This window comes from Bos indicus x Bos taurus, chromosome 16, assembly GCF_003369695.1.
Source record: "Bos indicus x Bos taurus breed Angus x Brahman F1 hybrid chromosome 16, Bos_hybrid_MaternalHap_v2.0, whole genome shotgun sequence".
NCBI lineage: Eukaryota > Metazoa > Chordata > Mammalia > Artiodactyla > Bovidae > Bos > Bos indicus x Bos taurus.
Window position 1 is genome coordinate 1,981,307 of NC_040091.1, and position 21,605 is coordinate 2,002,911.

General features: G+C 53.4%; 1 protein-coding gene across 5 annotated transcripts in view; it reads right to left on the reverse strand.

The window, feature by feature from the left end:
* PIK3C2B (phosphatidylinositol-4-phosphate 3-kinase catalytic subunit type 2 beta) overlaps nt 1-21,605 on the reverse strand; it is a 77,717-nt gene that overhangs the window by 16,571 nt on the left and 39,541 nt on the right. For all 5 annotated transcript variants that reach the window (XM_027564229.1, XM_027564228.1, XM_027564230.1 and 2 more), the window contains 11 exons: nt 19,192-19,359; nt 18,655-18,766; nt 17,492-17,634; nt 16,111-16,299; nt 14,878-14,971; nt 14,646-14,740; nt 13,802-13,982; nt 12,980-13,087; nt 7,275-7,367; nt 6,336-6,465; nt 2,373-2,509 (listed from right to left, as the gene is read on the reverse strand). In XM_027564229.1, coding sequence (XP_027420030.1) covers nt 2,373-2,509; nt 6,336-6,465; nt 7,275-7,367; nt 12,980-13,087; nt 13,802-13,982; nt 14,646-14,740; nt 14,878-14,971; nt 16,111-16,299; nt 17,492-17,634; nt 18,655-18,766; nt 19,192-19,359 — 1,450 coding nt within the window. The remainder of the gene's footprint in view (nt 1-2,372; nt 2,510-6,335; nt 6,466-7,274; nt 7,368-12,979; nt 13,088-13,801; nt 13,983-14,645; nt 14,741-14,877; nt 14,972-16,110; nt 16,300-17,491; nt 17,635-18,654; nt 18,767-19,191; nt 19,360-21,605) is intronic.

The window sequence follows — 21,605 nt, forward strand, 5'->3', positions numbered from 1 at the left end:
GGACGGGGAGGCACAGTGGAGGAGACTACAGGGGTCGGCGGGGCTGGGTTACAGAGGGCTTTGCAGCAGTGTCATGGACGGGGAGGCGCAGTGGAGGAGACCACAGGGGTCGGCGGGGCTGGGTTACAGAAGGCTTTGCAGCAGTGTCGTGGATGGGGAGGCACAGTGGAGGAGACTACAGGGGTCGGCGGGGCTGGGTTACAGAGGGCTTTGCAGCAGTGTCGTGGACGGGGAGGCACAGTGGAGGAGACCACAGGGGTCGGCGGGGCTGGGTTACAGAAGGCTTTGCAGCAGTGTCGTGGACGGGGAGGCACAGTGGAGGAGACCACAGGGGTCGGCGGGGCTGGGTTACAGAGGGCTTTGCAGCAGTGTCATGGATGGGGAGGCGAGGTGGAGGAGACCACAGGGGTCGGCGGGGCTGGGTTACAGAAGGCTTTGCAGCAGTGTCGTGGACGGGGAGGCGAGGTGGAGGAGACCACAGGGGTCGGTGGGGCTGGGTTACAGAAGGCTTTGCAGCAGTGTCGTGGACAATAAGCTCATCTCTTAGGACACAAGGAGTCCTTGAAGAACAGAGAGCAAAGGAGTGATATTAGCAGTTTACACTTTATTTTAAAAGCCTCAGAAATCAAGCAGAGAATGATAATGGGAAGAGGAGAGGCATTCCAGTGGTTCAGGGGGCAGACAGCAACCAGCTGAAAGAAGTGGTGAGAAGTAAGACAGAGTCAAGAGGCCTCTGGGGAACAGAATCAACAGGGCTCGGTAAAGCAGAGTGGAGGCATGAAGACTTCTGGCTCAGACCTCCCTGGCGATCCAATGGTTAAGGTTAAGAATTCACCTGTAAATGCAGGGGACACAGACTCGATGCCTCATCTGGGAAGGCTCCACATGCTGCGGGGCAACTAAGCCCAAGTGCCACAGCTCCTGAGCCTGTGCTCCAGAGCCCGCCCATTGCAGCTGCTGAAGACCACGTGCCCTAGAGCCCGGCTCTGCAGCCAGAGAAGCCCACGCACAGCGATGGAGACCCAGCACAGCAAAAAGCTAAGTGAAGTAAAATAAAAAGCAGAAGTCTCACGGCTCTGTCTTGGGAGACCACACAGAGAGTGTTATCACCCAGGAAACTCACCAAAACCAGGTTTCAAGAGGACAAAGAGAGCCAGAAAGCTCAGTTTTGACTTGAGTTTGACACACAGGTCAACACAAGCAGAGGTCCAGCAATCGGGCGGGGAGAGGGAAGAGGGAATGGCTCTGGAAGTCATCAGCAAGGGGGGATAAAGTAACAGGAGATGATGAACTGGCCCAAGAAGAGTACAAAGAGCTCAGCAGGCCAGGAATTAAACCCTGGGGAACGCAAACACTCACGGCCTTGGAAGACCATCTAATTACATGTTCACTAAACAACATTCTGATTATAATTTGGCTGCCCATGTAGGTTCTCCCTGAGGGATAAAAGGCACTGGTCAAGAAAAGTCAGTATATATAGATCCCCATAAATTAGCATTCTGGTTTAAGGTCATTCTCTTAGGAGCGTGGTGATTATGACTTACTCTCTCTCCCTTAAACATGACTGACCCAGAGGCAAGAGCCATGAAGCTGTGGACCAGCCACAAAACCCAGCAGGTCACCAAGCCCTACCACCCAGGAAAGCCCCTCCCGAGGAAAGTCAACTACCTTTTCCATCATCTCTGTGTCATTATCTACCCTCAACCCTGCATGCCACAAACCAACTCCATAACTGGGAACAACTGAATGAACCTTAATTCACATCTATGAAAAAGAGGAGTTGGATAAAATAGATATCCAATGGTAATTTGCTGTATGACTCGGGGAACTCAAACAGAGGCTCTGTAATGACCTAGAGGGGTGGGATGGGGAGATGGGAGGGAGGTTCAAGAGGGAGCGGACATATGTATACCTATGGCTGATTCATGTTGATGTTTGCCAGAAAACAACAAAATTCTGTAAAGCAATTATCCTTCAATTAAAAAAATAAATTAATTAAAAGAGGAGATGGATAAAACGATCTCTTAAGTTCCTTCCAACTCTTGTTCTCCAAAGCATCACTGGACTCCTCAGAAGGCACAGGAGGACCTGAATAGGACCCATGACTGAAACAGCACCCTTTCCTCCAAACTCAGTCTACCAGAGGAATTTAGGGAAGGGTTCCCAGCTGGATACCAGAGGATGTGCTTGGTCAGCTTACATCGGGCATGTGACCCCCCTCTAGACACCGGGAGGCACCAGTCCACCGAGTGTTTCTTCCCTCCCAGCACAGCTGAGCCACCTTCGCTGTGCACATGCAGGCCTTGGGGGAACACGGCAGGGCGCCAGGCCACAAGCATCCCACCCCAGCCTCACCCCCTCTCCAGCCCTACCTTCTCATACTCGTCCTCCCCAGGGTTGTGCTTCTGCAGCCAGTCGGCGAGGGGCCGGTCCTTAAAGGAACCGGTCACCCCATGCTCCACCTGGATCTTGCGCAGGGTCTCAGAGTTGGGGATCATCTCCACCATCCCTGTGAGGGGAGACACCGAGTCACTCTCCAGTGCAGAGAAAAGACATCTGTCAGGAGAGGACTACAAGAGCTTTGCTGGATGTGTCCGTATAAATTAAGCCCTAGGACATTTGGACAAACTTTGATGATAAGGGGGAAGATCAACCTTATACCTAAAGCAACTAGAGAAAGAACAAACAAAACCCAAAGTTAGTAGAAAGAAGGAAGTCATAAAAATCAGGGCAGAGATAAAATAGAAATGAAGAAAACAATAGCAAAAATCAATGAAGCGAAAGGCTCGTTCTTTGAGAAGACAAGCAAAATTGATAAATCTTTAGCCAGACTCATCAAGGAAAACAGTGAGGGGATTCAAATCAAGAAAATTAGAAATAAAAAAGGAAAAATTACACCACAGAAATACAGCAGGTCATAAGTAACTACTACAAAGAACTATATGCCAACAAAATGGACAACATGGGAGAAATGAACAAATTCTTAGAAAGGTACAACCTTCCAAGACTGAACGAGGAAGAAATAGAAAATGCAAACAGATCAATCACAAGTAATGAAACTGAAAATGCAATTTAAAATCTTTTAACAAAAGCCCATGACCAGATGGCTTCACAGGCAAATTCTATCAAACATGTAGAGAAGAGCTAACACCCATCCTTCTCAAACTCTTCCAAATAACTGTAGAGAAAGGAACACTACCAAGCTCATTTTACAAGGCCACCATCACTCTGATAAAAAATCAGACAGAGATGTCACAAAAATGAAAATTACAAGCCAGAATCAATGATGAACACTGATGCAAAAATCCTCAACAAAATACTAGCAAACAGAATCCAACAACATGTTAAAAGGATCACACACCATGATCAAGTGGGATTTTTATCTCAGGGATGCAAGGATTCTTCAATATATGCAAACCAATCAATGTGTTACACTATATTAACAAAGAAGAAAAACCATATGATCATCTTAATAGATGCAGAAACAGCTTTTGACAAAATTCAACACTGATTTATGATAAAAACTCTCCGGAAAGTGGCCATAGAGGGAACCTACCTCAACATAATAAAGGCCAAATATGACAAGCCCATAGCAAACATCATTCTTGTTGGCGAAAACCTGAAAGCATTTCCCCTGAGATCAGGAATAAGACCAGGATGTCCACTTTTGCCACTCTTTTTGTCCACACTGGCAACACAGTTTTGGAAGTCCTAGCCATGGCAGTCAGAGAAGGAAAAGAAAAGGAGTCCAGATTGGAAAAGAAGTAAAACTTCTTTTTCACTTCTTAAAAAAGAAGTAAAAATTCGCCTGTGAATTTATCAATGGATCTGGTAAACCTGCAGAATACAAAAGTAATGCACAGAAAGATCCTGCATTAGTGTTTAGATTCCTAAACACTAACAACAAAAGATCAGAAAGAGAAGTTGAGGAAATAATCCCATTTATCACTGCAACAAAAAGAACAGGAATAAACCTACTCAAGGGGGCAACACACCTGTGCTTAGAAAACTGTAAGATACTGATGAAAGAAATGACAGGTGACACACGACAGATGGAGAGATACACCCTGTACCCAGATTAGAAGAGTCAATATTGTGAAAATGACTTTACTACCCGAAAGCAATCTACAGAATCAATGCAATCACTATCAAATTACCGACAACATTTTTCACAGAATCAGAACAAAAAGTTTGACAATTTGTATGGACACACAAAAGACCCCAAATAGTCAAAGCAATCTTGAGAAAGAAAAATGGAGCTGGAGGAATCAGGTTCCCTGACTTCAGGCCCAGAGATTAAACCCACACACCTAGGGTCACCTAATCTATGACAAAGAAGGCAAGAATATATACAATGGTGAAAAGACAGTTTCTTTCAATAATTGGCACCAGGAAAACTAGACAGTTACATGTTAAAGAATGAAATTAGAACACTGAAGACCATACACAAAAATAAACTCAAAATGAATTAAAGATCTAAATGTAAGACTGGACAAAATGCTTAGAGAAAAACACAGGAAGAACACTCTTTGACATAAATCACAGCAAGATCTTTTTTGACCCACTTCCTAGAGTAATGAAACTAAAAACAGAAAGAAATAAATGGGCTCTAACCAAACTTAAAAGCTTTTGCACTGCAAAGAAAACCATAAATGAGATGAAAAGACAACCCTCAGAATGGGAGAAAGTATTTGCAAACAAAGCAACTGAGAAGGGATTTATCTCCAAAATATTCAAAAGGGCTCATACAGCTCAATATCAAAAAGACAAACAACCCAATCAAAAAATGGGCAGAAGACCTACATAGGTATTTCTCCAAAGAAGACATACAGATGGCCTAGAGGTACCTGAAAAGATGCTCAGCGCCACTAGTTATTAGAGAACTGTGGATCAAAGCCAGAATGAGGTCTCATCTCACACTGGTCAAAGATAAAAAAACCTACAATCAATCAAGGCTGGACAGGGCATAAAAAGGGAATCCTCCTACACTGCGGGTGGGAAGTCAATTGACACAACCACTATGAAAACAGTATGGAGGTTCCATATGACCCAGTAAGCCCACTACTGGGCTGAGACCTGAGAAAATCATAATTCAAGAAGACACACGTGTCCCAACGTTCATCGCAGCACTATTTACAATAATCAGGACACGGACACAACCTAAATGTCCATTAACAGATGAACGGGTAAAGAAGATGTGGGACGGATACACAACGGAAAGCTGCTCAACCATAAAAAGGAACGAAACTGGGTCATTCGTAGAGAAGTGGATGGACCTGGAGCCTGTCATACAGAAGGAAGTAGATCAGAAAGAGAAAAACAGATGTATAATAAGGCATATTTGTGGAATCTAGAAAAATGGCACAGATGAGCCTGTTTGCAGGGCAGAAACACACACAGACACAGAATGGAGGCAGCAGGGGACGACCTGGGGCCTGGACAGACATGCACACTGCCGTGTGTAAAGCAGAGAGCCAGTGCGAGCTCCTGGACAGCACAAGGAGCTCAGCTCAGGGCTCTGTGCCGACCTAGAAGGCGGAATGAGGGGCCGGGGGAGGGAGGACTGAGAGGGGGTATATGTATACATGTGGCACAGTACTGTGCAGAATTATAGCTCAATCAAAAAATATATATATACTAAGGGGAAAGATGTTCCCCTGCTTTCATATTCCACACTGTGATTCTGTGGTCTCCCCAGCTCACAGCCATAATCTTTTATTGTTTTAATTTTTATTATGGGATTTCCAAATACATGTAAGAGTAAAGAAATCGTATCATGAACTCACACATAACCATCACCCAGTTTCAAAAATTATCAACACTTTGCTAATTTTGTTTCATCTATTTCAATCACCCAGCCCTGCTTCCCTCTTCTCACCTCCAGCCTCCTCCTGCCTCAATCCCATCTGGAGTATTTTTAAGTAAATCCCATACATGTCATTTCACTCATAAGTATTCCAAGTATAACTAACAAGGATATAATTCTGGCATTAAATCTAAAAATTTAACATTCTTTAATCTGATCTGATCTAGCCCAATCTATATGAAAATTTCCCACAACTGTCTGAAAAAATATCTTTCCACAGTTGGGTCTGTTAGAATCAGAATCCAAAGTCTACACAGTATACATGGTTGCTATGTCTCCAAGTCTGCTTTATTTTATGTCTCTCTGCCTTCATTTTTATGCTGTTCCATAGCTTCTAACGGAATAATCCTGCCCTTTTCATTTTCCTGGAGAAGCACAAAGTTCATGTTAAGGAACAGCAGAAGGGCATTAAGCAAGGACGCCCCCCACAGCAGCTGCCCAGCCATCACCCCACCCACCCCTGACTGACCTCTCCCCCGGCCGGTGGAGAAGCAGCGGAAGATGACCATGCGCATGTCCAGGCCCTCCTGGACCCAGATCTTGCTCATGATGCGGATCATCTGCAGGGTCAGCATGTCCTGGCGAAGGTCGTCCCCACACTGGATGAAGGAAGACAGTGACCAGGACCACCTCGCTCACCTCCCCCAGCTCACACCAGGCCCCAGCTCCCCCAGGAGGGCAACCGCGGCCCAGACTACAGAGGCCAGGCACTGCCCGGTTCCCCACCTCAGCCTTGGACCTGCTCACCCAGCTCCCACCAGGTCAGACATCAGAGAGGGGCCAACAGCTACGCTTTATCCCTGCGCTACTGTGGTCTTTGCCCGACCCCACACCCCCATCTGAAGCCAAGCCTGGGGCCCTTCCTTCATGCAGCCCTCCTAACCATCCAAGTCAAGTTTACACCTCGGTGGAGCTTACATACAGCACATGGATGTGACCCAGCCGTGCTCATGCCTTTCATTCCCCCCTGGACTGTGTGCTCTGAGGCTATATCTATTCCTCAGAATCAGGGATGGACCAGTTAGAGGGACCTCAAGATTCATCTAAGTCCAACCTGTACCTGATACATGAATCTCCCCCTCAGCATGCCTGTCACAGTCATTCAGCCTGAAAACCCGGGACAAGCAGGGTAGCACCTTATCCGCTCCCTTGCTGGCCTTCTAGAAAACACTTCTGACACAGGCTGTCAGCTGCCTCCCCGTACATTCCAACACTGTTCCTAGTTCTCTGGGCCCACACACAGTCCATCTGTTTCCTCTTTCAGCCGATAGTCTTTCATGCACTATAGCAGCAGCGTGAGCGCGATTAGTAGGACGAGAAGGGCCCTGAGGCTGTTCCTGCCCGCCTTGGACTCCCTCCTCTCCTCTCTACTGCCTACACCCCACCAGGCTCGAGAGGGGGTCCTCACCTTGAAGATGACACGGATGTTCTCGCCCAGTGGGTCCACGTTTTGGAAGGAGAGCTTGAGGGGAACGGCGTTGGAGTTGAAGTAGGAACAGTCCTGCCGCCGTCGAGAGGGTAGTGGTGAGGGTCAGGCCGGCCCAGCCCAGGCGGGAAAGCGGCCGCCCCAGCGCTGCAGCAGCGGCCGCTCACCGTTTCCCCAGGCCTTTGTGGGCCCACCCTCCTCTGCCTTCCTGTCGCCCTCACCCCGTCTAGTGCGTTAGGGCTTCAGCTGCTGCGCCTGACCTCCTACCCCTCCCGTTCACTCCACTGCTCCACTGCATGACTGCTGGCAATCAGGTGTCCCGTCTATGCTCTCCTCTAAAACGGGGCTCACAGTACTGACTTCACGAGAGTGGTGAGGGGGAAACCTGACATCAAAGGGAAGCACCGAGAATACCGCGGGGCACAGGGGAGGGCTGGACAGACGACAGACCGCCAGCGGGCCTTCAGCCTCGGCATCACCACGACAGAGCCTGACCCAGCCACACTTAGGCCCACACACACTCACCCCACACACACACCCCCCACCACAGACTTACCCCCACCACACACACCCCACCACACACCACACCTCCACACCACACACTCACCCCCACCACACACACACCCCCCACCACACACCACACCCCCACACCACACACTCACCCCCACCACACACACACCCCCCACCACACACCCACACCACACACCACACCCCCACACCACACACTCACCCCCACCACACACTACACACCCACACCACACTCACCCCCACCACACACACACCCCCCACCCCCCACCCCCCACCCACACCACACACCACACACCCACACCACACACTCACCCCCACCACACACACACCCCCCACCACACACCACACCCCCACACCACACATTCACCCCCACCACACACACACCCCCCACCACACACCCACACCACACACCACACACCCACACCACACACTCACCCCCACCACACACCACACACCCACACCACACATTCACCCCCACCACACACACACCCCCCACCACACACCACACCCCCACACCACACACCCACACCACACACTCACCCCCACCACACACACACCCCCCACCACACACCACACCCCCACACCACACATTCACCCCCACCACACACACACACCCCCCACCACACACCCACACCCCCACACCACACACCCACACCACACACTCACCCCCACCACACACACACACCCCCCACCACACACCCACACCACACACTCACCCCCACCACACACCACACACCCACACCACACACTCACCCCCACCACACACCACACCCATACCCACATCACACACCATACACTCACCCACATCACACACCAGACACTTACCCACACCACACACTACACACTACCACCACACACCACACACCCATACCACATACCACTCACTCACCCCACACATACACACCCACACCACACACCGCACCCCCACCACACACCACACTCCCTACCACACACCCACACCACACACCACACACCCACACCACACACCCACACCACACACTCACCCCACCATACACACACCCACACCACACACTACAGACTCACCACCACACACTCACCCACACTACACACTACACACTCACCCACACCACACATCACACACCCACACCACACACTCACCCACACCACACACTCACCCACACCACACACCACACACTCACCCACACCACACACCACACACTCACCCACACCACACACCATACACTCACACACACCACACACCACACATACACACACACCACACACCACACCCATACCCACATCACACACCATACACTCACCCACATCACACACCAGACACTCACCCACACCACACACTACACACTCACACCACACACCACACACCCATACCACATACCATAAACTTACGCACAACACACACTCACCACCCCCCACATACCACACACCCACACCACACACCACACATTTACCCAGACCACACACCCACACCACACACCACACACTCACCCACACCACACACTTACCCACACCACACACCATACCCTCACACACACCACACACCACACATACACACACACCACACACCACACCCATACCCACATCACACACCATACACTCACCCACATCACACACCAGACACTCACCCACACCACACACTACACACCCACACCACACACCCCCACCACACACCACACACCACACACCACTCACTCACCCCACACACACACACCCACACCACACACTCACCCCCACCACACACTACACCCCCACCACACACCACACCCCCCCGCCACACACCCACACCACACACCCACACCACACACCACTCACTCACCCCACACATACACATCCACATCACACACCACACCACCACCACACACCACACCCCCCACCACACACCCACACCACACACCACACACCACTCACTCACCCCACACACACACACCCACACCACACACTCACCCCCACCATACACACACCCACACCACACACTACAGACACCCACACCACACACTCACCCACACCACACACTACACACTCACCCACACCACACATCACACACTCACCCACACCACACACTCACCCACACCACACACCACACATTCACCCACACCACACACCACACACTCAGCCACACCACACGCTCACCCACACCACACACCACACGCTCACCCACACCACACACTCACCCACACCACACACCACACACTCACCCACACCACACACCACACACTCACCCACACCACACACTCACCCACACCACACACTCACCCACACCACACACCACACACTCACCCACACCACACACTCACCCACACCACACACCACACACTCACCCACACCACACATCACACACTCACCCACACCACACACTACACACTCACACCACACACCACACACCCATACCACATACCATAAACTTACCCACAACACACACTCACCCCTACCACACACACACCCACACCACACACTACAGACTGACCCACACCACACACTCACCCACACCACACATCACACACTCACCCACACCACACCACACTCACCCACACCACATACCACACACCCACACCACATACCACACACTCACCCACACCACACACTACACACTAACACCACACACCCACACCACATACCACAAACTTACCCACAACACACACTCACCCACACCACATACAACACACCCACACCACACACCACACATTCACCCAGACCACACACTTACCCCACACACCACACACTCACCCGCACCACAAACCACACACCCACACCACACACCACACACTTACCCACACCACACACGATACACTCACACACACCACACACCACACATACACACACACCACACCCATACCCACATCACACACCATACACTCACCCACATCACACACCAGACACTCACCCACACCACACACTACACACTCACACCACACACTGATACCACATACCATAAACTTACGCACAACACACACTCACCCCCACCACATACCACACACCCACACCACACACCACACACTCACCCACACCACACACCCACACCACACACCACACACTCACCCACACCACACACTTACCCACACCACACACCATACACTCACACACACCACACACCACACATACACACACACCACACACCACACCCATACCCACATCACACACCATACACTCACCCACATCACACACCAGACACTCACCCACACCACACACTACACACTCACACCACACACCACACACCCATACCACATACCATAAACTTACCCACAACACACACACACCCACACCACATACCCACACCACACCACACATTTACCCACACCACACACCCACACCACACACTTACCCCCACCACACACCCCCCACCACACACCACACCCCCACACCACACATTCACCCCCACCACACACACACCCCCCACCACACACCACACACCCACACCACACCCCCACACCACACACTCACCCCCACCACACACTACACACCCACACCACACACCACACACCTACACCACACACCACTCACTCACCCCACACACACACACCCACACCACACACTTACCCCCACCACACACCACACCCCCACCACACACCACACCCCCCCGCCACACACCCACACCACACACCCACACCACACACCACTCACTCACCCCACACATACACACCCACATCACACACCACACCCCCACCACACACCACACCCCCCACCACACACCCACACCACACACCCACACCACACACTCACCCCCACCATACACACACCCACACCACACACTACAGACTCACCCACACCACACACTCACCCACACCACACACTACACACTCACCCACACCACACATCACACACTCACCCACACCACACACCACACACTCACCCACACCACATACCACACACCCACACCACATACCACACACTCACCCACACCACACACTACACACTCACACCACACACCACACACCCACACCACATACCACAAACTTACCCACAACACACACTACACACTCACACCACACACCCACACCACATACCACAAACTTACCCACAACACACACTCACCCACACCACATACCACACACCCACACCACACACCACAAACTTACCCACACCACACACTACACACTCACACCACACACCACACACCCACACCACATACCACAAACTTACCCACAACACACACTCACACACCCACACCACACACCACACATTTACCCAGACCACACACTTACCCTGACACACCACACACCCACACCACAAACCACACACCCACACCACACACCACACATTTACCCAGACCACACACCCACACCACACACCACATACTCACCCACACCACACACTTACCCACACCACACACCATACACTCACACACACCACACATACACACACACCACACACCACACCCATACCCACATCACACACCATACACTCACTCAAATCACACACCAGACACTCACCCACACCACACACTACACACTCACACCACACACCACATACCCATACCACATACCATAAACTTACCCACAACACACACACACCCACACCACATACCACATACCCACACCACACCACACATTTACCCACACCACACACCCACACCACACACTTACCCCCACCACACCCCACACACTCACCCACACTACACACCACACATCCACCCCACACACTCACCCACACCACACACCACACACCCACAGCACACACGTACCCACACCACACACCCAACCACATACTCACCCACATCACATACCACACACTTACCCACACCACACACTCACCCACACAACACACACTCACCACACACCACACACCCACACCACATACCCACACCACACACCTACACCACACACCACACACTCACCCACACCACACACCACACACCCACACCACACACCTACACCATACACACACCCACACCACACACTCATCCACACCATACACCCACATCACACACCACACACTCACCCACACCACACACCACACACTCACCCACACCACACACTCACCCACACCACACACCACACACTCACCTACACCACACACCACACACCCACACCACACAGCTTCAGGTGAAAGACCACACATGTCAGGGCTGGGAAGAGGCTCCACATAAGCCTCTCTTCCTTGTCTCTCTCAGTAACTAGGTCAGTGAGGACCCTGCTTCCATGAGCCCTCCCCACTCCGAGAGCCCCACACCCGCAGTCACTCACCCTGGGCACGACGCCCTTAACCAGCAGACTGGGGCTGAGGGGCAGGCGGCAGGAGCCATTGAGGACGAAGAACTGCTCCACCTCCTCCAGGCCGGCACGGAGGATGCCCTGTGGGGGGAGTGGGGTGGGGTGAGGGCCGGAGGCTCCACCGGAGTCAGGTCTCCCCGGGCGGGTGCCCAGTAGCAGCTGGTATGGAAATAATCACCAGAGAGGTGTGGACAGCCTCCTGCAGACCACGATGAAGGAAAACCACCCCCACATCCCTGCCCGGGCCAGTGCCAGGCCACAGCCCACACCTGCAGAGACGGAGCGAATGGCAGAACGGCTCACGGGGGCCGCAGGCCAAGGAGGAGCTGTCCCTTGGGCCGTGGCCAGAGGAAGCCAATAATCTAGACTTCATCATCTCCCAATTTTTAAAGGTTAGCAACCAGGATCCCTAATATTGGCCTAATACAGGCCCGTTGTACAAACACAAAGGTGCCCCCTCTGGCGGTCCTGGAACAGGCTCACTGCGCAGTGGACAAAGGATGACTGGGTTTTCGCCCTCCCTCGGCCCCTCTGGCTGGGCGCTCTTGTGCGGTGAAGCACTGATACAACTTGGCTCAGCCTTTAAGGCAAACAGTTAAATAGACATTTTAATACTTAGCAAGCCAAAGAAAACACTCCCATGGTTTGTAGCCTGTAGATTAGAGAATCGCCTCCTTCCAGCCCCTCACCAGGGATGGTCAAGTGCCATCCTGCTGGTCAGGAGGCCTGAGAAGTTACAATTGGCTGCAGAGGCCCAGAACCAGAATGGGGCAGAGGCAGCCTCGCCCTCCTCACCTGCCGTGCAGACGGGGCAGCCTCCCGGACCTGCTGGGCCAGTTTGGCCAGGGTATTAACAAGCCAGCACTGGCGGTTAAACTCCTCTCTCAGCCCCTTGCCACAGCAACACAACAAGGCGGCCAGCAGGTACTGGTAGCGGATGCTGAACTGAGAGTCTTTGAGGCCGTCCTTCAGCAACCTATCCGGCAAAGGGAAGCACGGCAATCAGAACACCCAAGGGACCACAGGCAAGGGGGCTGGGGAACGGCCAGACCCAGCTCCAACTCCCTGGAAAACCCACCCCAAATTTGGGAAGGAAAACAGACTCTGGGTGTAAAACTGATACAGAGGTGTTCATCCACTTCTCAGCTTGCCCATGCTGTTTTTAAGTAGAGCTCAAAGGCCTCATGCATCTGGTTTCTCCTTTATATTTCTGCCACATGAGGGTGGAGGGGAGGGCCAGGGATGATCCCACTCTGCTTACCATAGGGGTGGGCTGAGACCCCCCCTGAGGAAAAGGTGCTGGCCCAAATACTGCAACCCAGATGGCTCAGCTCCCCACCTGGCAGTGCTAAATCATTTCAGTGGTGTCCGACTCTTTGCAAACCCTCGGACTGCAGCCCGCCAGGCTCCTACGTCCATGGGATTCTCCAGGCAAGAATACTGGAGTGGGTTGCCATTTCCTTCTCCAGGGGATCTTCCCAACCCAGGGATCGAACCTGCGTCTCTTTTGTCTCCTGCACTGGCAGGCGGGTTCTTTACCACTAGCGCCACCCAGGAAGCCCCTACCCTGCAGGTTGAAAGTAAAGTACTCCCAAGTGAGGGAGACAAGTCTACCTCTCCCCTTTCTGCACAGTTTTACCAGAAGAAGTAGTGAGTCACTCTCAAGTCAGAGACCGCTCGCTTCAGGAGGAAGCGCACCAAGGGGCTGTCCAGGTAGCATTCATACTTTAAGGCCTGGGTGGGAGACAGGGGACAGGGGGCTTTGTTGACTGTCCGTACTCTATACCAAGCAATATCCCTGAAGAATACAGTCTGTCTTGGGGTCCCGGGGGCGGGACCATCAGAACTGGAGGGAAGGCCAGCCCACCCACCTGCACGAGCTGGGGCAAGTAGTCCAGCAGCTCGGCATCGGAGAGGGAGCCGATCCACTGTACAGCCATGCGACGCACCTCCTGGTCTGGAAACCTGCAAAACAGAGCCCAGAACGCTGACAATCCAGTCCCAGGGTCTGAGGCACAGGAGTGAGCAAGCACCCTCACACCGGGGCCTCAGAGGCATGGGTGGAGAAAAGGTAATGACTTCCAGAATCTGCCAAAGCCACTAGGAGTCCTAAGCACCTTTTCTGGATTGCAATCCTTGAGAACGTCCCAGCCCACAGTTAGAGTCAGCCTGAGGCCATGGAAGTCACTCTCATTCCCTGTATGTGCTAAAGAAAATGAGACAAAGTCCTCAAACCCACTCCCAAAGATCTCTTCCTTAATTCCCACTCTGCTAGAAATTCCCATCATCAAAGAGTCCTCATGAGAGTCAAAGTGCCATCACTTCTTGGTACCATCCTTTAATGCAAAACTTGTCCGGTGAATAACAGAGATCACTATAAGCCAGTATACCTAGCCAAAATTAGTTTAGCAGAGATTAGCAAATCCATTGCCTCAAAAAGGCCAGAAGGTAAGATGCATGGATTAGATACATTTTAATTACTAAGAGTAGTAGAAAATAAACCAAGAACAGTGGGTACCATCTAGGGGTTTGAGACTGGAAGCCTGTGTCCCTAGCGGAAAGAAGAAAGCGATGGCTTCAAAAGTAGAACTAAGTAATAAGATTTGGGTTAAACAGGTGTGTGCATACATCAAATCTCAGCAAATGTACACATAAGGCTCGGGCATTTATTTATATGTATATTTTATCTCAAAGGAAAAACTGTAAATAAACATTGAGGTCTAGTTAATGATATGCTTGCTAAAGAATTTAGGAAGGAGTTATGATGTCTCAATTTACTTCAAAATGCATATAAAAATAGGATATATTGATGGAAGTACATATACAATAAATCAAATGTAATAAATGCTACAGGTTAGAATCTAGGTGGTAGGAATATGGATGTTCACTATTTTCAGTTTTGTTGTATGTTTGGAAAATGTTCATAGTATAACATGAGGTGGAGAAACAGAAGAATGAGGAGTATAACATGGGGTGGAGAAACAGTAGGAAAGCCCTGAATTTCCACGCCCACGTGACCACTCCCCCTCAGAACAGCTCACTCCAGCGCCGCAGGCTGGCTTGGGCAGGACTTTGGGTCGGGAAAGGTGGGTGTCGCGACTCACGTGGCGTGCAGGAGCCCCAGGGCGTCCTGGTGGTTCATAGGGGTCCACTGCGCCAGCAGAGCATAGGTGTCGGGGAGGCACGCCCACTCCCAGCTGGGCGCGCTGGCAAGCACCAGCGGCAGCGCGCTCACCTCCGCGTGGCAGTAATACCGCTTCTCCCACAGGCGCTTTTTGTCGGCATCCGTGAGCCTGGGGGTGGGGGTGCAGGGCGGTGAAAGGGCGTGGGGCCAGCTGTCTGCAGGGAGCCGGCCTCTGAGAGAACGCTGCGCGCGCCGACTAGTACCCAAGGGGCGCTGTGAACGCCTCCCTCCAGGCTACACCCAAGAGCCCTTAAGTCAGAATAGGGAAGGCAGACGCTATCCCTGCTGCTGCTGCTAAGTCGCTTTGGTCGTGTCTGACGCTATCCCTAAGGGGTTGCAAAGTGTGAAGCAAATTTTGGGGGCCAGACTCCAAATCTCAGGGACATCCGGGCCAATGGCACAGGATCGGCTGCCCCTCCTGAGGGCGCACTGAGGGCATCACCGAGGGCATCTCCCAAGTAGAGCCACCAGAGGGCAGCAGTCCCCATGCCAGGGTCAAGGCAGCTGAGAGGCCTCTGGGGCCGAGGCGGGGGGTTGGGGGGGGTGGGGGCCAGCCGGAGCGCCTCCCGAGCCTGAGATCTGGTGTCCAATGGGGGAGGGAGCTGAGGGGCGGATGAGTAAGGGGTCAGCAGGGGGAGGGGAGTGCCCCGATGGGACAGGAGCCAGCAAGAGAAGCTCCAGCTCTCTCATTTCCTCAGCTGCCACAGGCAGGGCCATGCCAGAGCCAGAGAGGTACAGGAGAGGACAAGCCAGGGAGCGCCCAGACCCCATGGCTCCTCCAGCTCCTCCGCACCAGCTGAGAGAAGTGGCCCCCAGGATGAGATCAGCTTGGGCTCACAGACCCCTGAGAGCTGCCAGCTTGCCTTGGGAGCAGATCTTCTTTGGAAAGTGTCAGGGCCAGAGAAACACCAAGGCTGTGGGTGTGGCAGGGGCAGCAGGTGGGGGCACAGTGGGAGGCCAAGCGGCCCCCATGGACAGCAAACAGCCCTCAGCTCCTCTGCAGTGGGCAGAGCTCTGGTGCTCCTGGCCTGCTGATCCTGGGTCAAGTGCCCATTGTGGGGAGGGGCATTCCCAGATCTAAAACCCTCACTCTGAGCTCTCCACTCTCCTCAGCTTTTGAAAAAGCTCTAGGGGCTGCAGAGCCCTGTCTCCATGACTTCCCGCCCAGGTGGCAATCAATGCCCACACCAGCCCACCTCGCCTCCCAGAGCAGGAGGGCAGGGACCCACTGGGAGGTCAGCTGAAAGCCGAGAAATTCACTGGAGGCCTGAGTCACACGCGGGGCATGCCCTGAGCCTCACCAGTGCAGGGATTCCTTCTGCATGATGTTTTTAAGCACATGTTGGTCTTCCTCCCGGAGGCTGCCAAACTCATAGCGGGGGCTGAACTTGTCTCCAGCAGGGCTGGTGAACTTGATGTCAAAGGCCGAGGTGGGAAAGTCAATCTGCAGGGTGACATCGGGAAAGTGAGGAGAGAGAACCACAACTGGGTGGCTCCAACTCGCTATCACCTGCCAACATGCCCACCTCCCTCCCTCCCTCCCTCCCTCCCGCAGATTCTTTGTCTGTAAAATAACCTTGTTGGAGCTGGTGATCACTACAGTCCCTTCCAGCTATAACCTCCAGCAAAAAATGAGAAGGAAACAAAGAGACAGAAAGAAAAATGGTCAAGTGAGGAAGAGACTGGGCTGAGATGCGTCTAGGTGAGGGGACTGGTCCCAGGCCAGAGCTCTGCACAGATGTGTGATTAGGCTGGGGAGTCTTCAGTCTTGGCGGGTACCGCCTGATGGAAGTTGGGACCACATGCGAGGCGAGGGCCCTGCCAACTCTGAGGCCGCAATGCTGCGTCCCCTTCCTCTGTGCTGCCATGTTCATCCTCCTATAACGGATGTCAGAGCCCAGGGAGACCGTCCTCAAAGGGAGTTCCACATTCTTTCATTCAGGAAATGCTTATCGAAACCTAATATACGCCAAGCGTTAGGCCCTGGGTACGGAGTAGTAAATATGACAGATAAAAATGCCTGCCTCTTGGAGCTTTCATTCTGTATCCACTTTGATATCCCATATTCCATACCAAAGCATCTTGTGACCACAGTGGAGCCGGAGAGTGGTAACTAGACCTTGGACCTGACTCCTCCCTTGTCCAGAGAATGGGTCCCCCCACGGGCACCAAGAGGGGATGGCTCAGCCTACTAATAGAGTTCATCACAAGGGGCCCTGAGGAGCTGAGCCGTGCTTGGCAAGGGCCTCAAATCCTGCCTCGGGCTCCTTGAAATCAGGTGACCTCCAGGAGACAGGACACGGACTCCACAGAGACGGCCCTCCCTCTCTGCTCCAGCCTCCGCCACACCACCCCATGCCCCAGCTCCGCATGCTCTCCTACCGCCCCAGCCCAGACCTCCGGGGGAGCCTTGGAGCCACCTCTGGAGGGGCCTGAGGGTGGGAGTGACAGGCTGGGCTCTCACCTGCAGGATCACACTATCTGGCTGATGGAAATTAGGTGCACTCCAGCGGGCACTGGGACTTTCCTGTGTTGCTGGCCATAAGCCCAGAAGCTTCCGGCCACAGGTCAGGACTCTAAGGGAGATGAAATGGGGGGTGAGCCAACAAACCCAGTGGCTAAGGACATGGTTTTCCTCTTGCTTCCCCATCCAAAAATCTGCCTTTTCTGCTCGAATCCACTGCCCAACTCTTCTCTCTCATTCTCTCCCTAGACCACCACCTGTTCCTTCTTTCAAGCCCTAAAAAAATCCCACTCTCTCCAGGAAGCCTTTCTAAGCTCACCACACCTGGGGTGGATGCCTTCATGAGCTAGAGAGGGGGACTGGAGGACCTCTGAGATCCTTCCAATGATAAGACCAGATGGCATTACATGAGCACGCATTTCCCTGCCCCTTCCCACCAGTCCTGGGCCATGAGTCCTGCCCAGTAGCTTCCTTGGTCACACCTCTGCCTAGGCCCTCCTCCACCCAAGGCCAAGCTGGTGCCCTGGGCCCACATACTGCCTGAAGTTGAAGAGCGGAGCAGTGACCCAGCCCAGGGCTTCGGGCACCCGCCGCTGCTTGTTGGCCTCCGAGGAGCTCCCCGGCGGGGGCACGGGCAGAGCGTAGAGGGTGGCACACAGCAGGGTCTCCCGAGGCAGCCGGTTCAGCTGCACAGGGAAGCAGATCCTAGGGAGGACAGGAAACCAGATCAGCCAGTGCTGCCCCTGTGGCCTCCAGGGCCAGGCGGCAGGACGGCAGGCTAAGGCTGAGGGCTCCGCCTCCCACGTGCTCCCTGGGGAAGCCTTCCTGCAGAACCAGGACAGACCCCAGACTGGAGGCAAAACTTCCCTCAAGGCCCTCGGGATCACAGTCCACAGATCAGTCTCTGCAGCCTCTGGGGAGAGTCAGGCAAACATCTTCGGACTCTGAGGCTCCTCATTGTGACCAGACAGAACTCACTGAGCCAGAGCCACCTAGAGTTCAGGTGATGACATGACCCAAACAGTCTGCCGCACTCCTTCCTGAGTTTCAGGACTTCTGCAGAGGGTCCCCAAGAACCCACTTGCTGAAACGGACCCACAGTCCTTTTCCACTGAACAATCCCCGCCACCAGGAAGCAGCAGCAGGATCTCTTCCTCCCGCTGACTCCCCCACCCACCGCCACACAGCCCTCCCCAGCCCCCTCTTCTCCTAACCCACCAGGCCCAAATAATTTGTTCTCACCCCCAACATTTTGAAAACCAAAAGAATAAAAAGTAGAGGCTCCTCCCTGCCCCCGGGTAGTGAGAAAGCAACCGGCAGGGTCCGAAGAAGTCAGGCACAGAAGCCCCGGGGGACCCAGATGGTCTCCGCCTGCTCCCCTTCTGAGTCACACCACACCCAGCCGCGCCCTCCAAGTTCAGGAGCAGGCCCTGGGGTGGGGTGAAGGGGAAGGGGAGGGGAGCTGTGGGAAGAGGGAGGACCTGCATTACCTTTCGGGGAAGCTGTCCCGGGGCCAAAGTCCATGCTGTCACACCCTTCTGGCCAGCCCCGGGCCCAGCAGCTTCTATGCCCGAGGACACAGAGGCAGGGCGGCCACCCCCGTGGTGAGCAGCTTCATGACCAGCAGCTCCCCCCACTGTGCCCCTCACTCCTGGGGGAACCTCCACCTAAGCGGAGCACTCCCACCTCCCTGCCAGACACCGGCAGGGCCCTGCCCCGTCCCTACCCCGGGGGCCCACAGCTATAATTAGGACCCCTCCAGGAGCCAGCACACATGCCAGGCCAGGCCAGGGGCAGAGCCAGGCTGCTTGGCCTATTTTGAGAGTTAGCTGATCCCCACACTACAGTGGGGGAGAGGACCGGCTGGCCCCACAGCAGAGAGGAGACGGAGCTAGTCCCGATCCTTTCTTTTCACCCAAGAAGAGGCTTCCAGCTGGGCACCCAGAGGAAAAGTGGAGTGTGGAAACTTTCTGAACTGAAACCAGCAAGTCTGGCCCCAGCCAAGGCCCCCTTCTCCTCGCCCCTTGGGTATATCCGGTGTTCTGAAATCTCCCCATGGACCGTCACCTGGGGTCAGTCAGGACAACCAGTAGGTGAGCTGCAACCCGTCCCTCAACAGCATGGCACAGGGGCCAGCTCCCACCGGCTGGGGTCCTGGGATGTGCCCTTCCAGTCCTGGTTCTGCCTCTCCCAACCTGGGCCAGCTATTCACACCTCTGTGCCTCAGTTTCCTTATCAGTGAAAAGGGGAACAGAGCTTCACGTGTGTGACATGTGTGTAGACTATGTGCTTTTTTCTGTGTGACACTGTGGTTACTGCATTGGAACTGAGTTACACATTTAGTCCTTTCACGCACAAACATCTTCATGTGTCAGTCACTGCGCCAGTCACTTGGAACAGAGAAACTGGAACTGAGAGGGCTCCCCCAGCTCAAAACACGACAAAGATGATAAAGAAGAAAACGTCTATCGTGCACTAGGTATCATGCCAAGCAACTACTGGCAATGTCTCGACTGCTCTCAAACAACCCTATAGGGTAGGCCGTATCACCATCCATTTTGGACTCAATGACCTGCCCAAGGTGGGACCTGCAGGGAGGAGAGGATGGTGGCACCCCAAGCCAGTGCTCTGAACCCTACACTGTAGCACGCCTTCCCACGCACCTTGGTCTTAATCAGGAAGGTGCCCAAGGGCGACCCGGAGGGGCAGCACTGAGACAACCCCTTCCACAAGGCTCTAGGCAGGAGACCAGCCCCCTGGGGTCTGAGGCAGAGACTCAGGAAGCGGGATGAGGCCACAGGGCACGCAGCCCAGGGCAGGACATGCTGGGCTGCTTCCACGCCTCTGACACTCTGCAGGGAACGGCTCACTGTGGGGTCTGCCTGGGCCAGAGCACTGTAACGCACCCCTCCCTTAGCAGCAGTGGTAAGTGAGTCAGAGAGTCCCAAGGG